This window comes from Neophocaena asiaeorientalis, unplaced genomic scaffold (genome assembly GCF_003031525.2).
Source record: "Neophocaena asiaeorientalis asiaeorientalis breed wild unplaced genomic scaffold, Neophocaena_asiaeorientalis_V1.1 scaffold26, whole genome shotgun sequence".
In the NCBI taxonomy this organism is placed as follows: Eukaryota; Metazoa; Chordata; class Mammalia; order Artiodactyla; family Phocoenidae; genus Neophocaena; species Neophocaena asiaeorientalis.
Genome location: NW_020173108.1, coordinates 3,270,688 through 3,289,170, shown reverse-complemented (window position 1 = coordinate 3,289,170; position 18,483 = coordinate 3,270,688). Strand labels below are relative to the sequence as shown.

General features: G+C 34.7%; 1 protein-coding gene across 1 annotated transcript in view; it reads left to right on the top strand.

The window, feature by feature from the left end:
- AP3S1 (adaptor related protein complex 3 subunit sigma 1) overlaps nucleotides 1-18,483 on the top strand; it is a 73,434-nt gene that overhangs the window by 50,980 nt on the left and 3,971 nt on the right. Inside the window, exon 5 of the mRNA XM_024743403.1 lies at nucleotides 12,128-12,235. Within this exon, the coding sequence (XP_024599171.1) occupies nucleotides 12,128-12,235 (108 nt within the window). The remainder of the gene's footprint in view (nucleotides 1-12,127; nucleotides 12,236-18,483) is intronic.

Here is an 18,483-nt window from a genome sequence, read left to right as displayed (position 1 = left end):
CTTTAATTGGGCAGCCCCAGGTTGTCACCACTACTGCAGCACAGCATCAAATCCCGGGGCAAAGATGAAAGAGCTAAGGATTTATAAAGAGCTTGGTTTGGAGCATGTATGACATGTATGGACAGCTATAGAAGTGCTCTGTCTACTCCTCCCTGCATTCCCCCCATCCCCCAAAAGATCAGGGTAAGGGAGATCTGATTGGAGGCCTCAGTGTCTTTCCTACCCTCCAGGCCAGGAGAATGAAGAATTAAGAGTGAGAGTGGAGAGGTTTCCTCTAGCCCAGTCCCTCTTAAGGAGTTTGATAGCCTATCCTTAAACCACAGGATACAGAGTGAGAGTCTCCTTTTCCTTTCACCACCTGAAGAACTCTAACCATTAAGAGTATCTCAGCAACCACACCTAAGTACCAGTGAGCCAACAGAGAAAAAAGAATGCCATCTCAACAGAGAGATGAGGAACAGGCTGAACAATCAGAACATATGCTCCGTGAAAAAGAACTACTACAGGAGATCAGTGAACACTTGAAATTTTAAAATGGTAAAAAGTGCTTAAGGAGATGCAATTCGAAAAGGTCTTCCTGGGGCTTAAAAATGTGTTTTCAAACTACAGAGTTTAAAGAAGAGAATGGTCACAGTTGAGGCTTGAATTACAGATAGAAGATGAATGCAGGAAATAATCTCAAAGCATATAATTGAAAGATTAAGAGATAGAAAACATGAAGGAAAAGGTAAGAGAATATGAAGTATTTAGCATGTATTATAAAAGTATTTTGAAGCTGTTACCACCTGGGGGAAAGGAGAGTAGGGAATAACAGAGCATTTAGTAGGAAAACAAGGCATCTCAGCGGTAGAAAGACTTGATATTTTACAAATAAGAATAAAGTCATATTTGATTAAAAGAGCAAGGAAAGAGATAGTTTTCATTAATAAAAATTATAAACAGTAGAATCTCTGATTTAAAAGGGGGAAATAATATAAATAAAATCTGATCAAGACAACCAATTTTGGGGGAAAGGGAAATTATTTAAAATAAATGTATTATTCAGTATAGTAAGTGTGAATTGAATGAAACAATCCATTAAAAGTCGGAGATGATGAGTTTAAAAAGGTACAGCTTTGGGGCTTCCCTGGTGGCGCAGTGGTTGAGAGTCTGCCTGCCGATGCAGGGGACATGGGTTTGTGCCCCGGTCCGGGAGGATCCAACATGCTGCAGAGCGGCTGGACCCGTGAGCCATGGCTGCTGAGCCTGCGCGTCCGGAGCCTGTGCTCCGTAATCCGAAAAAAAAAAAAAAAAAGTACAGTGTATATAGGAAAGACAGGATAAATTCTAGAGTATTTCCCTTTATTAACCAGTTTCCATAACATTTGGTTCCCCAGTAGTCACCAGAAGTGATCATGGAATTTCTTTTTTAGTACCCTTGTGACATACGAATTTTAACATAATTGATTTGTTTTAATCCACTGTGGATATTATTCTTTTTGATGCTCAAATTGCCCTGTCTTTGGCCAGTGGGGGAACCCCTTCACGTTGTCTTCTGGATTCTTTTGACATGACCCCTCTCCCCCTCCATGACTTTGATAGTTGCTTTGTGTTCTGGTACAACTAGGTGTTCCAGATTCACTTTATTTATTTCCGGCTCTAGATATGTTATCAGTCATTCCTTCTAGGAGCCCTGATTTTTTTTTTTTTAAGTGGGAAATGGTATGGAGAAATCATAGTCTGGATGGAGGTGCTTGTAATTATGAGGTTGATCATTGTTTCTCCACCTTTTCTATGGGCAGAGCGTCTTATATATTTTTTGCCTTAGCCCTCATGTTAGTGTTCTCTCTGTAAGGTTCCTTTTAGTGGATGATGATGTATAGAAATGACAGTCCTAGCAACATGTATGCTAGTTGGTAGAGGTGTGATTATTACTTCTGGTTCTCAGTGAACCAAGCTAGGAAATAGATGTATGTACACACACACACACACACACACACACACACACACACACCTGCCTATTTCTATATCTTTATATATATTAAAAATCGTTGAGTTCTTCTTAATACCCCAGCGTCTAGTGCAACTCTACAGAATTTATTCTAGCCTTCATCTTTTCCATATCTGCACTTCTCTGACAGTGAGAGATTATTCTCATTCCTATTGTTTGTATTATTGTTGATGCATTTACTTAATTTGCTTAATCCTTCCTTTCTATAACCCAGCTCCTGGCTGGGCCATTCAAAGCCAGACATGCAGGGCTTCACCCTCACCTGCCAGCACTAGTCAAATGCTTGGCACCCCCCTTCTACTGAGCAAGTTGTTAGAAAGTCAAACCTGATAAAAAAAATTGCAGTAAATAAAAGTACTTTTTAAAAACTTAGATGATTTGAAAAAGAAATTAATGAAATTTCTAGAAGAGAAAAATGTCAAAATTAAAATTTTCAGTGGATGGGTTTAAACATAAACATATCTGAGTAAATAGAAAGGTAGAATACATTGTCCATAATGCAGCATAAAAGGACAAGAAAGCCTGAAAATGTGAAATATAGTTTACGGGTCAGGGAAGATAGAGCAAGAAATATCTAATGAAAAAGAGAGAAAGAACGAGGCATATTCAATATCTGAGAATCTAATGGCCGAGAATTTTCCAGAATTAATGGAAGATGCCAATCCACAGATAAAAGAATCACAAGCAGAATAAATAAAAAGAAATCTACACATAGACTAATGATAGTAAAATTGAATAGCAGAGAGAGAGCTCTTAAAATCATCCAGAAATAAAAGACATATTACTTTCACAAGAGCAGTGGTCAGACTGGGAAGTGAATTCTCAACAGCAACCACAGAAGTTAGAAGATGTTGTGTTGAAAGAAAGTAACTGTCAACTGTAGTTCTAAAATTAGCAAAACCATCTTTCAAGATTATGGGTGAAATACAAACATTATTTGAGAAATAATGAGGGAATTTGCAACCAGCAAGCCTTTGGACTAAAGGAAATTCTAAAGAGGGCAATTTACACGGAAAGAAATCTGAAATATAAGGAGTGAGTTGAAGAGGGAAGAAGAGCAAAGAAAGAAGTAAATTTGTGGGTAAGGATAAAAGAACATTGACTCTTAAAGTACTTATGAGATTAAAATGAAAAAAAATTGTAGCATTAAAATACAAGTCAACAATAACACGTAAGCCAGGAATATTTTAAGGTCTTTTTTCTTTTTTTTTTTTTTTTTTTTTTTGCGGTACGCGGGCCTCTCACTGTTGTGGCCTCTCCCGTTGTGGAGCACAGGCTCTGGACGCACAGGCTCAGTGGCCATGGCTCCCGGGCCCAGCCGCTGCACGGCATGTGGGATCTTCCCGGACCGGGGCACGAACCCATGTCCCCTGCATCGGCAGGCGGACTCTCAACCACCGCACCACCAGGGAAGCCCCTAAGGTCTTTTAATGAGCATCCATGACCCTTATGATAAGCAGCCTTTAAAAAGGATTTCTGTATAATCAACCCAAAATATAGAATAGCAAGTAGAACAGCTTTCTAGTTTTTCAGACTTGAATATTTTGAATTTTCCGATTTGAAACATTCATATTCAGTGTGAGTATAAAATGCATTGTGTAACAAAATAGAATCACTCTTACCTATTACTCTATTTATTTATTTTTGTTTTTTGTTTGGCCACACAGCACGGCTTGTGGGATCTTAGTTCCCGGATCAGGGATTAAACCTGTGCCCCTGCAGTGGAAGCACTGCATCCTAACCACTGGACCACCAGGGAATTCCTTTACCTGTTGCTTTAAATTACTATACCACTGTTGCTTTCCATTGGTCAGCAATTAACAAATGCCTCATTATTATTAGTATATTATAGTATGTTAAAGTATGTTATATACTTAACCTTTCTATTTTGTCTTGAAAATTTTATCAAAATTTTGATGGCTAACAAAATATACTCTTAATTCCTTTCAAAATTACTTACAAAATTGTCATACTTTAGACTTCTCTTTCATGATACAATATTAAAGAAGAGAGAAGTTTGTGTGGGGATTATGCTCTTTAGCAGGAGAACCTGCTCAACTGCATCAATCTCAAGATATCCACATACCTGTAGCACTGATTATTTCCTTAGCAAACACTTTCTTCAGGTTAATGATATTATCAAGTGAAAGTTTTGTTTTGTTTTGATTTTTTGTCTGTGTTCATTGCTGCATGCGGGTTTTCTCTAGTTGCAGCGAGTGGGGGCTACTCTTCATTGTGGTGCGCGGGCTTCTCACTGCAGTGGCTTCTCTTAGTTGTGGAGCACAGGCTCTAGGCGCACAGGCTTCAGTAGTTGCGGCACACAGGCTCAGTAGTTGTGGCTTGCTGGCTCTAGAGCTCAGGCTCGGTAGTTGTGGTGCAAGGGCTTAGTTGCTCCGCAGCATGTGGGATCTTCCTGGACCAGGGATCGAACCTGTGTCGCCTGCATTGGCAGGCGGATTCTTAACCACTGTGCCACCAGGGAAGTCCCCAGGTGAAAGTTTTGATTTATATAACACTTTGATATGTCAGCTATCCTGTTGGAGAATAATTATACAAAAATTTAATATATTTTTAGATTTAATGAAGTTCTGATAAATATATTTTGAGAGGATGTATTTCTGAAGCTAAGCTTCTTTTTTTAAATGTTGGTAGTGACTCCAGTAAAACCCAAAGACATCCATTTTCTTACTTAAATTTTTTCATTATAGCTTTTATTTATAAATACCCATAGAGCTAAAGCATGACAAGAAAATATCATACTTTGTTAAAAATGCTGATTTTCTTTCACATTTTAACATTTTTGAGATCAGTATGCATTTACAATTCTATAGCTTGCCATAATTTTTTTTTACTTTTTCTGGTAGTTACATTTTATTTTTTAAATTTATTTTCTTTTGCCACATTGGGTCTTCGTTGCTGCGCACAGGCTTTCTCTAGTTGCAGCAAGTGGGGGCTACTCTTTGTTGTGGTGCACGGGCTTCTTCTTGCGGTGGCTTCTCTTGTTGCGGAGCATGGGCTCTAGGTATGCGGGCTTCAGTAGTTGTGGCACGAGGGCTCAGTAGTTGTGGCTCATGGGCTCTAGAGCGCAGGCTCAGGAGTTGTGGTGCACAGGTTTAGTTGCTCCACGGCATGTGGGACCTTTCCAGACCAGGGCTCGAACCGTGTCCCCTGCGTTGGCAGGCGGGTTCTTAACCACTGCGCCACCAGGAAAGTCCCTAGAGCAGTGGAGTAGGTCGCTCTGTCCTCCCACTGGTCTGGCAACAGCAGATGGGTGGGAGGCAGGCATCTGAAGACCCCATGCGTACCTTGCCCCCAACAGCCCTCTGCTTGGCCGCTACCCTGGCGGGGTTGAGGCAGCGAGGTTGGCTGCTTGTCATAATTTAATTGTCAGCACTTTTCCTTTTCAGTGATATGTAAAGTAATGATGTTTTTTATGATCAATTGTACTTACATTTGAAGAAATATCAAAATATGAAGTGAGGTTTAGACCATTTAGAATTATAAATACAGGTATTAATAGATTACTTGAGGTACATTATTTAAATTTTTATTAGAAAATACATGTATTAACATTTTATTATCAAATTAGTAAGAGTATGACCCACAGGTACATAAATGGAAATTTGCTAACATATTTAAAATAATGTGTCATTTCATCAAAATCGGTTATTTTCTTAATAATAAAAAAAACATTTCTTACAGTATTATGGTCTTTAGAGTAGACTTATAACTCTGCTTTGCCTCCCCTTCAACCCCTTTTAAAACTCCTGTTCAGTTTTCTTTTTCAAGAGGAGAAGAGGGAGGTGTTCCTTGCAAAACACATTTTACAAAATATTTATTGAGTGCTTAACACTTTGCAGGGTTATGTGAAGAATATGTCCTTACCCCAGTCCTCAAGTAATTGTTTTAGGAAGATGTGTGGTGTCTGTCTGCCTGTGTCTGTGTCTTTGTCTGTCTCACAGACACAAACCATTAACATTACAGTGTTATTCATATATTTTGTTATTTTAAAATTACAATAATAATACTTAAATTTCTTGAAACAAAGAAGTCAAATAGTACTGAAGGCTATATGATTAAACATGAAAGTTCTTCTTACCTTGTCCCCTTCCTTATACCTATTAACCGCTACCCCACTTCCGTGAAGTAATTTCTCTTAATAGTTTGTCTAGGTAGGCTTCCAGACTTTCTTTCTATATGTTTCCAAAGATATGCATAGTTCTCTTGGTTCAGTGAGTGATAAAGCATGTTTTTATTTCACATAATGTTCTATGCCTTGCTCTATTAACTTCATCTCTCTTTAGATCCTTCCGTATCAATATATATGTATCAGCTTTATTCTTAAGTGAAATATTGTGTAGAACGTATATGCCATATTTTACTTGACCACCCCTGTAGTAAGATATTAATGTAGTCAAATTAAAAGATGTTTGGTGCAAAGGACCTCATTTCTAGCATAAATTATAGCAAAGTAGCTTTATTCTTTGAAAACAAGTGACAATCCATAGAAAGGGCTCTATGTAATTTGACTTCCTTTCATTTTTTTGTTTTTAGATGCTCGGTTCTGCCTGGTTGACCTGTAACTGTTAAAAAGTGAAATGTAGGACTTCCTTGGTGATCCAGTGGTTGACTCCATGCTTCCAATGCAGGGAGGGTGGGTGCGATCCCTGGTCGGGGAACTAAGATCCCACATGCTGTGCAGTGTGACAAAAAAAAAAAAAAAAAACAGTAAAAAGTGAAATGTATTTGATTTAATCTTCATTTACTCTCCAATGATTATGTAGGCTTTACTCAACTAAGATGCTGCTGTCTGTAAGCACTGTATGTAAATATTTAATAAATATGGTTTACTGATGGGGTAGTTAGACTAAGTACAAAAAATGCCGTGTTCTTTTAACTTTTGAATTTTAAGATAATTGAGATAAATGATTTTGAAGAAAGAAGTGTTGGCATCTAATATTTATTAGATGCCAACTGTGTGCATTATAATATTTTGTAAATAATAATAAAATAATATAGAGATCACTTAATCTTATGTGTTACAGTAGTTTTAAGCCAAAGTCTCAGGTTCTGCATTGACACATAAAAAGACTTATTGTTTAACACATGTAAAAAGTGGCGTGCTTCTCTTATCACTAACAAATATTCAACACCTTTGAGCTACCTCTTAAATAACTTAAATAGGGGCTTCCCTGGTGGCGCAGTGGTTGAGAGTCCCCTGCCTAAAAAAAATAATAATAAATAAATAAATAAATAACTTAAATAGGTACATGGCCATTGCCTTTAATATTGTTCCCTGAATGATCTCTCTTACTCTTTAGGAAGGTGTTTTTTTTTTAAGTAATATATGCTCATGTTAAAAGTTTTCAAAACAAATAAACAAACAAACAAACAAAAACTATGAAAGAAGGCTAAGTCTCCTTTCTTCCTCAGTCCTCCAATCCCATTCTTTAGGCAACTACTATCTATTAAAAAATATTTGCAGCACATTATATACCTATTGGAATGGCCAAAATCCAGAATACTGACAACGCCAAATGCTGGTAAGGATGTGAAGCAACAGGAATTCTCATTCATTTCTGGTGTGAATGCAAAATGATACAGTCACTTTGGAAGACAGTTTGGCGATGCCTTAAAAAACTAAACATACTCTTATCATGCAATCCAGCAATCGTGCTCTGTGGTATGTACCCAAAAGAGTTGAAAACTTATGTCTATACAAAAACCTGCACATGGATGTTTATAGCAACTCTTTTCATAGTTGCCAAAACTTTAAAGCAACCAAGATGTCCTTCAGTAGGTAAATGGACAAACAAGCTGTGTTATATTCAGTCAATGGAATTTTATTCAGTGCTAAAAATAAATGAACTATCAAACTATGAAAAGACATTGAGGAACCTTAAAATGCATATTACTAAGTGCAAGAAACCAATCAGAAAAGGCTATGTACTGTGTGATTCCAACTATATGACATTCTGGAAAAGGTAAAACTATGCATATACTGAAAAGATTAGTGGTTGTCAGGCTTGGGGAGGGAGGGAGATGGGTGAATAAGTGGAGCATAGAGGATATTTAGGATACTCTGTGTGATACCATAATGGTATATATATGTCATATTTATCCAAACCCATAGAATGTACACCACCAAAAGAGAGCTCTTGAGGTAGACTATGACTTTGGGTGATTATGATGTGTCAGTGTAGGTTCATCAGTTGTAATATATTTACCACTCTGGGTAAGCTGTGCATGTCAGAGGCCAGGCTGTATGTATGGGAAAGTTTCTGTACCTTCCTCTTAATTTTGTTGTGAACCTAAAACTGCTCTTAAAAAAATAAAGTCTTTTTTTTTCTAATTATTTTCGTGCCTTTCCAAAATTTTTCTGGGTATATCCAAGTGTGTGTAATTTTTTTAGTATACCTCAGTGGGACCATATTATAGATATCATTCTGTCCCTCTCATTTGTTCATTTAATAACTTACCAATATTTCTGAGGAATCTGTATATTTCTCATTTTTAGGTGTGTGATAATAGTGTAGATTCACCGTTTTAGTTTTGTATTTTTCTTTGCTCTTACCAACAGTTTCATTGATCATTCTTATTCTTGTACATATATCTGGCTCCAGTAACTTTGATTATTTTATTAACTCATAATGCTCATTTTCTCTTGCCTCTAACTTTCAATTCAGTCGGTTTTTTTGTCATTCTTTTTTTTTCCCCATTTAACATCTTTATTGGAGTATAATTGCTTTACAATGGTGTGTTAGTTTCTGCTTTATAACAAAGTGAATCAGTTATACATATACATATATCCCCATATCTCTTCCCTCTTGCGTCTCCCTCCCTCCCACCCTTCCTATCCCACCCCTCTAGGTGGTCACAAAGCACCGACAATTCAATCTTTATTTTCTTGTAGAACTGTGGGAATAATGTGTGCAATGTGATCTCATTTGTGTACATTAGATATATACACACACACATATAACAAGTATATGCATAACAAGTTTTCTAGAAGGATATATAAGATACAATTAACTGTGATTATCTTTAGAGGGACCTAATAACAGAAGCAGAGGATGGTAGAGACTATTTTTATATATAAGTTTCTGTATGGCTTATATTGTGATTTAAAAAAATAAAAATGAAATTTAGAAGTTACGGTCTATGTCCAGAAGAAAAAGGCAAAAATACAGTTAGTGTGGTATTTGTCACTTTTTAAACACTTAAATACCTATAAAAATTCATAAGAGAGAGTGAAAACTCGTTGAACTTTTTGGTGAACATCAAAGCAGTTTAGTAGATGAGTTGTATTATAAGCAAATTGTTACCCTTTTATTTCCATAAAAATCTGTTTTAAGTAAAATTTATAAATACTGAAATATGTCAACCATATGAGTTAGGGCTAAGCTAAAAGCAGAGCTCTATCATCCTCTTTCTCATATTAAGTCTGCCAAAAATTCTTCTCAATTGTTGGAACATGAATTTTTCTATCAGTAGACATGTTCACCTTCTTAATTTCCCCTCCTCATGTGACATACCTTACTTTGGACACCATAACCTGAATAGTATTGGAGTAGCCTCCCAATTAATAGTTCTCATTCCCACGATGTTTATCTCCTTAAATTTCTTATTTATTTATTTCAATTTATTTTATTTATTTATTTTTGGCTGCGTTGGGTCTTCGTTGCTGTGCGTGGGCTTTCTCTAGTTGCAGCGAGCAGGGCCTACTCTTTGTTGCCTACTCTTTATGTGGGCATCTCATTGTGGTGACTTCTCTTTGTTGTGGAGCATGGGCTCTAGGCATGCAGGCTTCAGTAGTTGTGGCATATGGGCTCAGTAGTTGTGGCTTGCAGACTCAGTAGTTGTGGTACACAGGCTTAGCTGCTCTGCAGCATGTGGGATCTTCCTGGACCAGGGCTCGAACCCGTGTCCCCTGTATTGGCAAGCGGATTCTTAACCACTGTGCCACGAGGGAAGCCCTCTCCTTAAATTTCTACGTAACGTGTTGTACCTCCTCACTGAGAATACACTCTTTAGGCATTTATTATCTTTATAATAAGTGAGATTATGTTTAAGAATTTAGCTCACAGGCCCTTCAATACTAGTTTCTGTCTCTTCTGGATCTGAACTGGCTTTCATAGGAATTATTTTTACTGTAAGGGCAAATTTACATTCATTTCTTAGAATTTCTTACATACGACCCACATTTGTAGGCTGCCCATATTTTGTTACCTCTAAAGTTGGTAGATATTTCAGTATTACTGAAATCTGTAGTTTCCACCAATCTAGTGCTTGTGTTCTGAGATGTTTCGAAAGGCAATAGTACAATGTATATGTAGGGATGAACCCATAAGAAAGCCTGAGCAAAACGGGGGTGGTGGAGTTGTTACACTTCTATCAGCATATAAGTCACGCTATTGCATAAGAATTTGTTTTAAAAAGAAAAGAGGAATTTCCACTGCTAAAACAGAAGTTTTAATGAATCTCTGTCCCGGGCCATGGCCTTTCTTTCTGAACACTTTTTATGCTTACGCTATTGCATAAGAATTTGTTTTAAAAAGAAAAGAGGAATTTCCACTGCTAAAACAGAAGTTTTAATGAATCTCTGTCCCCTGGCCATGGCCTTTCTTTCTGAACACTTTTTATGCATACAGTACCTATTAGCTATTATAAGGTAATTTTATTTTATCACCTAGTTATCTTCTTGACCTTTAATTGAATTTTCGTAGATTATGATTTGCTGTATCAATTTCATTTATTATTGTTAACAGAAGAAAGCAAAGTATTGGACTTGGATCACTCAGATTTAGGTTTGAGTCATTGATTTGCCACATATTAGCTTATGCGTCTTGAGTGAGCTGGTTTATTCTCTCAGCTGTAACAAAGGTTAATGTGAGAATTAAATCAGATACTGTAAGTGCAGCATCAAAACAGAGTTTTAATAAATGGTATCTAGTAACAGAAAAGATAGTAGTAGAAGTGATGATATTTAGCACTATTGTTTAAAACAATTGTAGCTTCTGGTTTTGTTTGCTAAGGAAAAGTAATTTCTGTAATTCTTCAAAATTGGTATGTGAGGTGTCCATCTTTCCAAAATGAAACATTAATAAATAATAGGAATTTTAAAAATCATGAGTACATTTGCATGAAAACTTAAAAAGGAATGAAAATCAAACAGTATAATTATATATTTAATTTTTAAAAGTTTTTGTTTAAAATACCTATTAGGTTTTATTTTTTAAGCACCTATTAGGTGCTTCACTTGAATTTATTTAATCCTTATGATAATTCTATGAGGTACCCATACTATTTCTACCTCTCTTTTACAGATAAGGTAACAGAGAGGTCAAGTAACTAACTTCTGAAGGGTATACAACTAATAAGTGATAGAGTCAGTATTTATACCTTTCTAATTTCAGAGTCTCCATTCTTAATGCTGCCACATTGCTTTTTAAAAATTGTAGCACAGTATACTGTTCTGTGACACTCCAGCTTTGACTTGGTGATTTTTGATCCAGTAAAATACCTTATGACAAAACACCTGGGTTATAGTTTTTCTCCCCAATGGAAAATGTTGGTTTTTGTCATTGTAAGATGTATTTGATCATAAAAAATCTGAGTAATTAGATATATAGAGAGGGCTTTGGGGTAAAAGCGTTATTAAAGTACCTATGATATAATGAAACTTTTACTTCATTTTAAATCTAGAGCTTGTAGGAATGCCACATAGCCTCATTGAGTACCTTGAGCATAAAACAACTTAATAATTACAGACTAAGAATCAGGTATAAAAGGCCCTTATGGGTCATTTTTTTTTTTTAGCATTAATCCTGATACTATCATGGTAGCTAATGTTTATTGATTATTTACTTTGTTTTGCGCACTTCCATGGTCACTGACCTCACTTAATCTTTCCATCAGTCTATGAAGGAGATACTATTATTATCTCTGTTTTACAGCTCATTAAACTAAGATTTAAAGAGGTTTGTATAATTGCCTAAGGCTTCACAGTAGTGACATAAGTGTATTATGAGTCTTCACTCCAAATTATTTTTGTTTTACAGCTCATAAAACAGCAGTATTTGAAAGAAAAATTACTGGGATCATGAAACATTCTTATAGTGAATTTTCTTTCTTTAGGTTCACAATATTCTTGCAGAAATGGTGATGGGGGGAATGGTATTGGAGACCAACATGAATGAGATTGTTACACAAATTGATGCACAAAATAAACTGGAGAAATCTGAGGTAAGAATGGAAAGTGCTTTAGTTAATGAAGGTAGTAAGCATGATCATAAATTATGCATGATTTGTAGCTTTCACTGTTTGTCCTTCAGTATCACCCTTTAGGTACAGCTGGTATGCTTATTCAATTTTAAAAAGAAGTGGAATATACACATTTTAGTATGTTAAATGTTCTGTGACCACTACCCACCAAATAGTTTTGTGTATTCTTTTAGCCACAGTCGTAATTGCTTTGGGTAATGAATAAAATTCCCAATTCTTGTTGCTTAAAAAAGAAATTATGAATAATGCAATCAATATTTGTTATTAAACCTTAGTCATTAATTATCAAGGAGGTCTTAGAACTGGTTTTCTAAAGATATATAAATTTAGTGTTTTATAAAACTATTTCTGCAAAAGGAAAGGAGAGAAAATGGAATTCTCATAAGGAAGTAATGTTATAATGGGTGCTTAGTAGGCCTGAGTGCACATTGAAAAAAGAAATTCAATGCTCTAATCTTTTAATTCTGGATCCTTCCCAAAGGTCACTGACAAGTTAGCTAAATCATACATTCCATATAATGATACACGTATTCATGGCTTTTATTGCATTCTAGAAGAGAAAGATTTGGTTAGTTATATACAGCTAACTTTGTGCTGCTAAATTGAGTGAATGAGGACCAACCAGCAGTTTAGCCTTTTGTAAAACTCTACTTTAGAATTGTATGACTCTTCCCTCAATAACAAGGCTGAATATCAGTACCAGGTGCTGTAGCTGAGCCTCTCAAGTTTACATGATTTTGGTTGTTTCTTATTGCTATACAGAAATTTAGAAAGATGAATAGTCTTGATATCTCATTCAATACTACACATGTTTGAGGATACTCTTACCTTTGGTATTTATAGTCATAATGCAGAAAACTAATTTTATTTATAATTATTAGTACAGTTATTTGGTTGGTCTAAAGTAAATATTACTATAAAAGCAGAAAGATATTAAAAATATGCTAGCATTAATTTACAACAGGTGAGTTCTGAAGAATTTTTATCTTGTTGGCTTTTCAAAAGATCAGCTTAAAATGCTGTGCTCATTGGAATGGAATGAAACACAGGATGGTGGATAAATCTGAAATCTGAGGATTAGAAACAGTTGAAGTTTTGTATAAAAACATTTTCCAATGTTCTGTTTTAAATTAAAATAGTCCTTAATTTCTCTTTATCTCAAGTTATCATCCTCCTTGGTTTCCCAAAGGAGAGGGTTGTAATGGGGAAGAGCTTAAAATTATGACTCTTTAAGTAATTGTATATATTTTGTGTGTTCTACAGCCAATTTTTAAAATACTGATTTTTGAAAAGGGAAAACAAACTAGATTAATAGAGAAAATCTTGTTTTAGGACAAGGAAAAGGGCTAAGAATATTATTTACTAGAGTTGGCTTGCAGTGTATTGTTCAATATGGCAAAAGGTTTACCATAAACACTAAGCTATAGTTTTTAAAGTCTTAAAATGATAACTTGAAATTTATGTCTGTTGAACCTTGCTTTACAAAACTATATGGTTATAGATTTTAAATGCCAAGAGACAGACAGTGATACAATCCATTAATAATTAGTCTAAAATGAGTGGATATGTGGTAATGTGTGAATTCCATGTAATCATCTGTAAAAATATATCGACCTCTTGTCTGGAATTATCACATTTCCAGGTATTTAACTCCTTTCCATTGGTGGTGCCCTTCCTCCCGCCTGCCCACCTTTTCCTCCTTAGGTTTGCTGTATATAATATTGACAGAAGTCATGAAGGACCTGTAATAATTACATAATGGATATTTGCTTTTTGATTGTCCAGTAAAACTTTGTTAATGAGCCAGTTTTTTTTTTATCTATAAAGAGCAGTAAAATAAAGAATTTACATTTTTAGTGGAAATAGTTATAAGAACATTATATCTTAAAGTCCTTTAACAGAAACATGCTATTTAAACATGCTATTTAAAATGGTTTTGAATACTGGTGAATATTTGTTTTTCATCCACTGATTGTCTTTTAACATGTATAATCAATTGTTATCTGCTACCAAATTAGTTTTTCTTTTTCTCCTTTACAAAAAAAGTATGTTTTAAATCTGATGGATAAACTAACATATGTTTATCAAGTGTTTCTCTATGTGTGATGTCTGCTAATATTTTCCTCATAAAGTAGGATTTTGAGTCACATAAATCTGATGGATAAACTAACATATGTTTATCAAGTGTTTCTCTATGTGTGAATATTTTCCTCATAAAGTAGGATTTTGAGTCACGGTGAAGCCATACAGTTCTGATCATACTTTAAGAAATTGTGTTGAAATAATGTTGATTTTATGTAATTTTTCAGAAATTTTCATATATATTAAGTGTGTTTGGAAGGCTACCAGCTTTATTCCAGATGCAGTGAAATGTCAAGAGTTTTCATATGGGTTCCTTTTCCATGTTATTTAAACTGGTTATATCTACCAAATATATGACTGCAGAATAATCCAAAATTATTTGAGAGCAAGCTATAAGCTTTTATTAATCTTACTCTTACAAAATTTTAGTTAAAATGTATTATGTAAGCAAAAAGCTACAAAGCAAATCTTAAAGTTCAGAATACCATGATTGATGAAAAGACCTGTTTATCATGTTTTAAAAATTAATTTAAGTAATGTTTAGAATATCATTTATCTTTTAAGAAGCCTGGATATAATTAAGATACAGCTTTTAAAATATAACATGGATGTATCGAGTCGCCTTTACTTTGTCAGAAATCAAAGATTTTATTATTTTATCTTAAAAGTAGTATATTTCTGGTAACAGTCAAAAGTGAACCAGTTTAATTCCCATTACCTAGACAGGTAGAAGCAAAGATCACCCAGATCTTTAAAGAGACGAGAAGCAAAGATATGCGCTGAATATATTTTCATCTATCCTGCTTTGATAGATAAATGGTTTACTATAACATTGGGATCTTGGGAAAGGAGGATTTAAGCTGGGAGGTTGGTGGGATTTGGGGGAAGTGTAAGAGGCACTCAGGAATCTGCCTAGGAGTAAAAGGACTCCCTGGGGGTGGAGGTAGAGGGGTGGGGTTGGGGAGACTTGGTAGCCTTTATGTATTTCATGTGATTTTCAAGATGAATAAATGGGTCTGAATTTAGTCACTACTTTTTAAAAGTCAGTCCTCTTTTTTCCGAACATCCTGATCTTTCTAGCTCTTTCCATTCTTCTCTCTTACAGACCTTTATCTTTCAATCTCCCAGACAGGACAGGTAGACAAGGTATTGCTGACTTTGAGAAAAATGTATTTTAACAAAGGGAAAGCAAAATGATGTCAAAGGCAATTAATTATTTAGGCCAGACTCAAAAATTCTTTGTGTTAATGAACCCATATAGTCCCTGTAGCCTATTTTCCATTCTAGTTTCTCCTTGTAGTTTATTCATCTTTTATTGGACTTAGTGTATTTTACTAGTATATCATTGATGTCATGTTTGTTCTGTTTTGTGTGCCTGCATTGTAAAAGGAAAGTTTAAGTTTTTTTGTTCTTTTTTTTAAAACATTGTCATTTAACTGACAAATTACATTTGTAGAAATGACAATTTACTTTGTATGTAAATCAGAGTTTATTTTTAGCATCATATGGCAGAACCTTAATTTAACTCTCAAAGATTTTTTTCCCCTGTTTCTAAATTAGGATTCTAACATAAAATTGTATCCTGGGTTTTGGAAGCTGTGAATTTAAAAACCAAAAGCTGAGCCTTTAGAGATTAGCATACAAAGTGGGAACTGGTAAAGGCTTAGAACAGTGACTATTAAATAGTCCCCTTCCCCGGACCTAATGGTTTTCAGTTCCAAAGTCTTAACAATTGCTTTTGCAGTTTTGACTAACAGGTGAATATTAGAAGTAGCCAACAAAAAGTAAGATCAGAAATCTTCTAAAATAGAAATAAATACTCTAAAACATGGAATTAAATATATTGACCAAAATAAAATGTATTTTCACTGTAGCAACCTTCTGATATCCAAGCATATCATAGTAAGACTCAATAAGGTATTGTAAACCCTGAAAATTTTTGCAAAGCGTATTGGCAAAACTTGGAAATGTTTTAAATAGACTCCTAGCCGTACAAAACTAAATTTTGTCTGCTAGTTCCTGTGCATTTTTCACACCATAAGTTACCTGTGTGAATTACTCTTTAAACATTTCCATGTAGAGACGGTGATGAACAACTTCTTTGTACAAAAACATTTCAAGAAAATGAAAATGTTCATATACTTCCATTTAAAAATTTCAAAATGAGAATACTTTATTGAGTGCCATGCAAGGAAAAAATGTGTAAACTTAACAAGTTAGGTTAACCACTTTAGTAATTAGAAAAATGCCACTGGGAATTTGGCATTGCTTCTTAGACACTAAATTACTACGTTCTGGATGTGTTTAAGAAGCAGCAACATACAGGTAGCTTTACAATTTCTTATCCCAAGTTAGTGGGCTATGTATCATGAAGCTAGGGACACCACTTTTGGACCCTGGATCTGTATTACTTTATCCTGGGAATAGAAAATATGTAATGGTCTCATTTACTCCATTGATCTCAATCACTGCTAGTTTCTATGTTCCAGTCTTTAATTTATGTTAAATTGCTTTTTCTAAGAACCATCAATCACTTAGGTCTTATAACTTCCATCACTAGAACTAGTAATTTGCTTTTTTTTTTTTAATCAAGTGTCTATTTTCAAAGATAGATAACAAGAAAAGCAGCCCTAAGATACAGATGTTGGAAAGTCAGCTTGTGAGTTGGTTCTGCCCCTCTACTTTGACACACAGTTACTCTCTTATTCAAAATTATGATGAGGACCCTTGAGGTCACTTGTGAGGGTCAAAACTATTTATATTAAATCCATAAATGACTTCGGTCTGCTATATTTATTTCACACAGGTAAATCCTATGCTAGAAATTAAAACTGTAATTTAAGATTACATAAAATGACTAGTACTGAAAGGTTTAAAAATTTTTAAATATTCTCATTTTGATAAAAATTTTAATAAAATGCCATAGTTCTTGCTTACTAGAGGACCGTCATCAGCATTTCTAATCTGTTTATAATTGCAGTATTAAAGCACTGCCTTTAAAGCAAAGAGCAAGCCTGTCCCCAGTTTAAAAGTTATTCTGCCTTAAATTCAGAAATTAAAATATTGACATTTTCTATTCTGCTCAAAGCATGCTTTCAAAACCTGCCATTATTTTGTTAATGATTTTGAGTCTGAAACCATTTAATACTGTGTTTATTAATGTTGATGTTCTTTCACTTTGCTGTTAGGTCAAAATTATGAATGTGCATATAGCAACTTCCAGCAGGATGGGTGGGTAAAGGTTTTAGTATGTACAAATTATTTCAACTACCATCTTATTATGCTATATATCAAGCTTGAAAAAATATTTTAAGATGGTAGGAAATTTTATGTGTTAGATGAAGTAAATATCTAGGTTCTTTCCTTTTCCCTTGGAGAAAGCTAATTGCTTATTGCATGAGGAAAAGGGAGTCTTCAGATTCTTTGAAATATGTTTTAGTAATGCTGCTTTTTCAGTTTCGCTTGCACATATTTTGTTTATTTTTGGGTCTGGCAATTTAAAAACAAAATCAAAACCAAATCATATCCATCCATTACTATCTTTGTGATTCAAGTGCTTGAAATTTCTGAGAGTATGTCTGTATAAGTCTTCTGTTTGGCCTCATTTTGGTATACTTGCAGACTTCATTTTGTTTTCTTTCTCTTAATTCTGTTAATTTATTTAATCTCATGGGAGAGAAAACATGACCATTCTTTTATATGCTGTACTTCATTCTTCCATCCGATTCATACTCTTAACTGCTTTGGATTCATGTATTTGTTTTTGTTAGTGGAGTTGCTGCAGTTTACCTGCCATGGTGGTGCTCAAGTATAACAACATAGATGGAAACAAGTTATTTCTCCAGTAGGGTTTCATTCTTTTTATTTCTCCTTTATGTCAACTGTGTAATCTTAAATCTATAAGAACTATGCTGTACTGTCAGAAGTATCTTATTTTTACATTTAAAATTGTACATACCACTAACAAGTCAGGTAAACTTAATTTCTGTAAATTTTAGTGTTCAAAAAAATTGTGCTTAATGAAAGTTATCTTGTTTTGAGTATATCCTACTAAAAAGAAATCTTAACTAAGATGAAAATTCCTTTATACCTTTGTGTTGGCAAACTGATTTCCTAATGGCAAATTA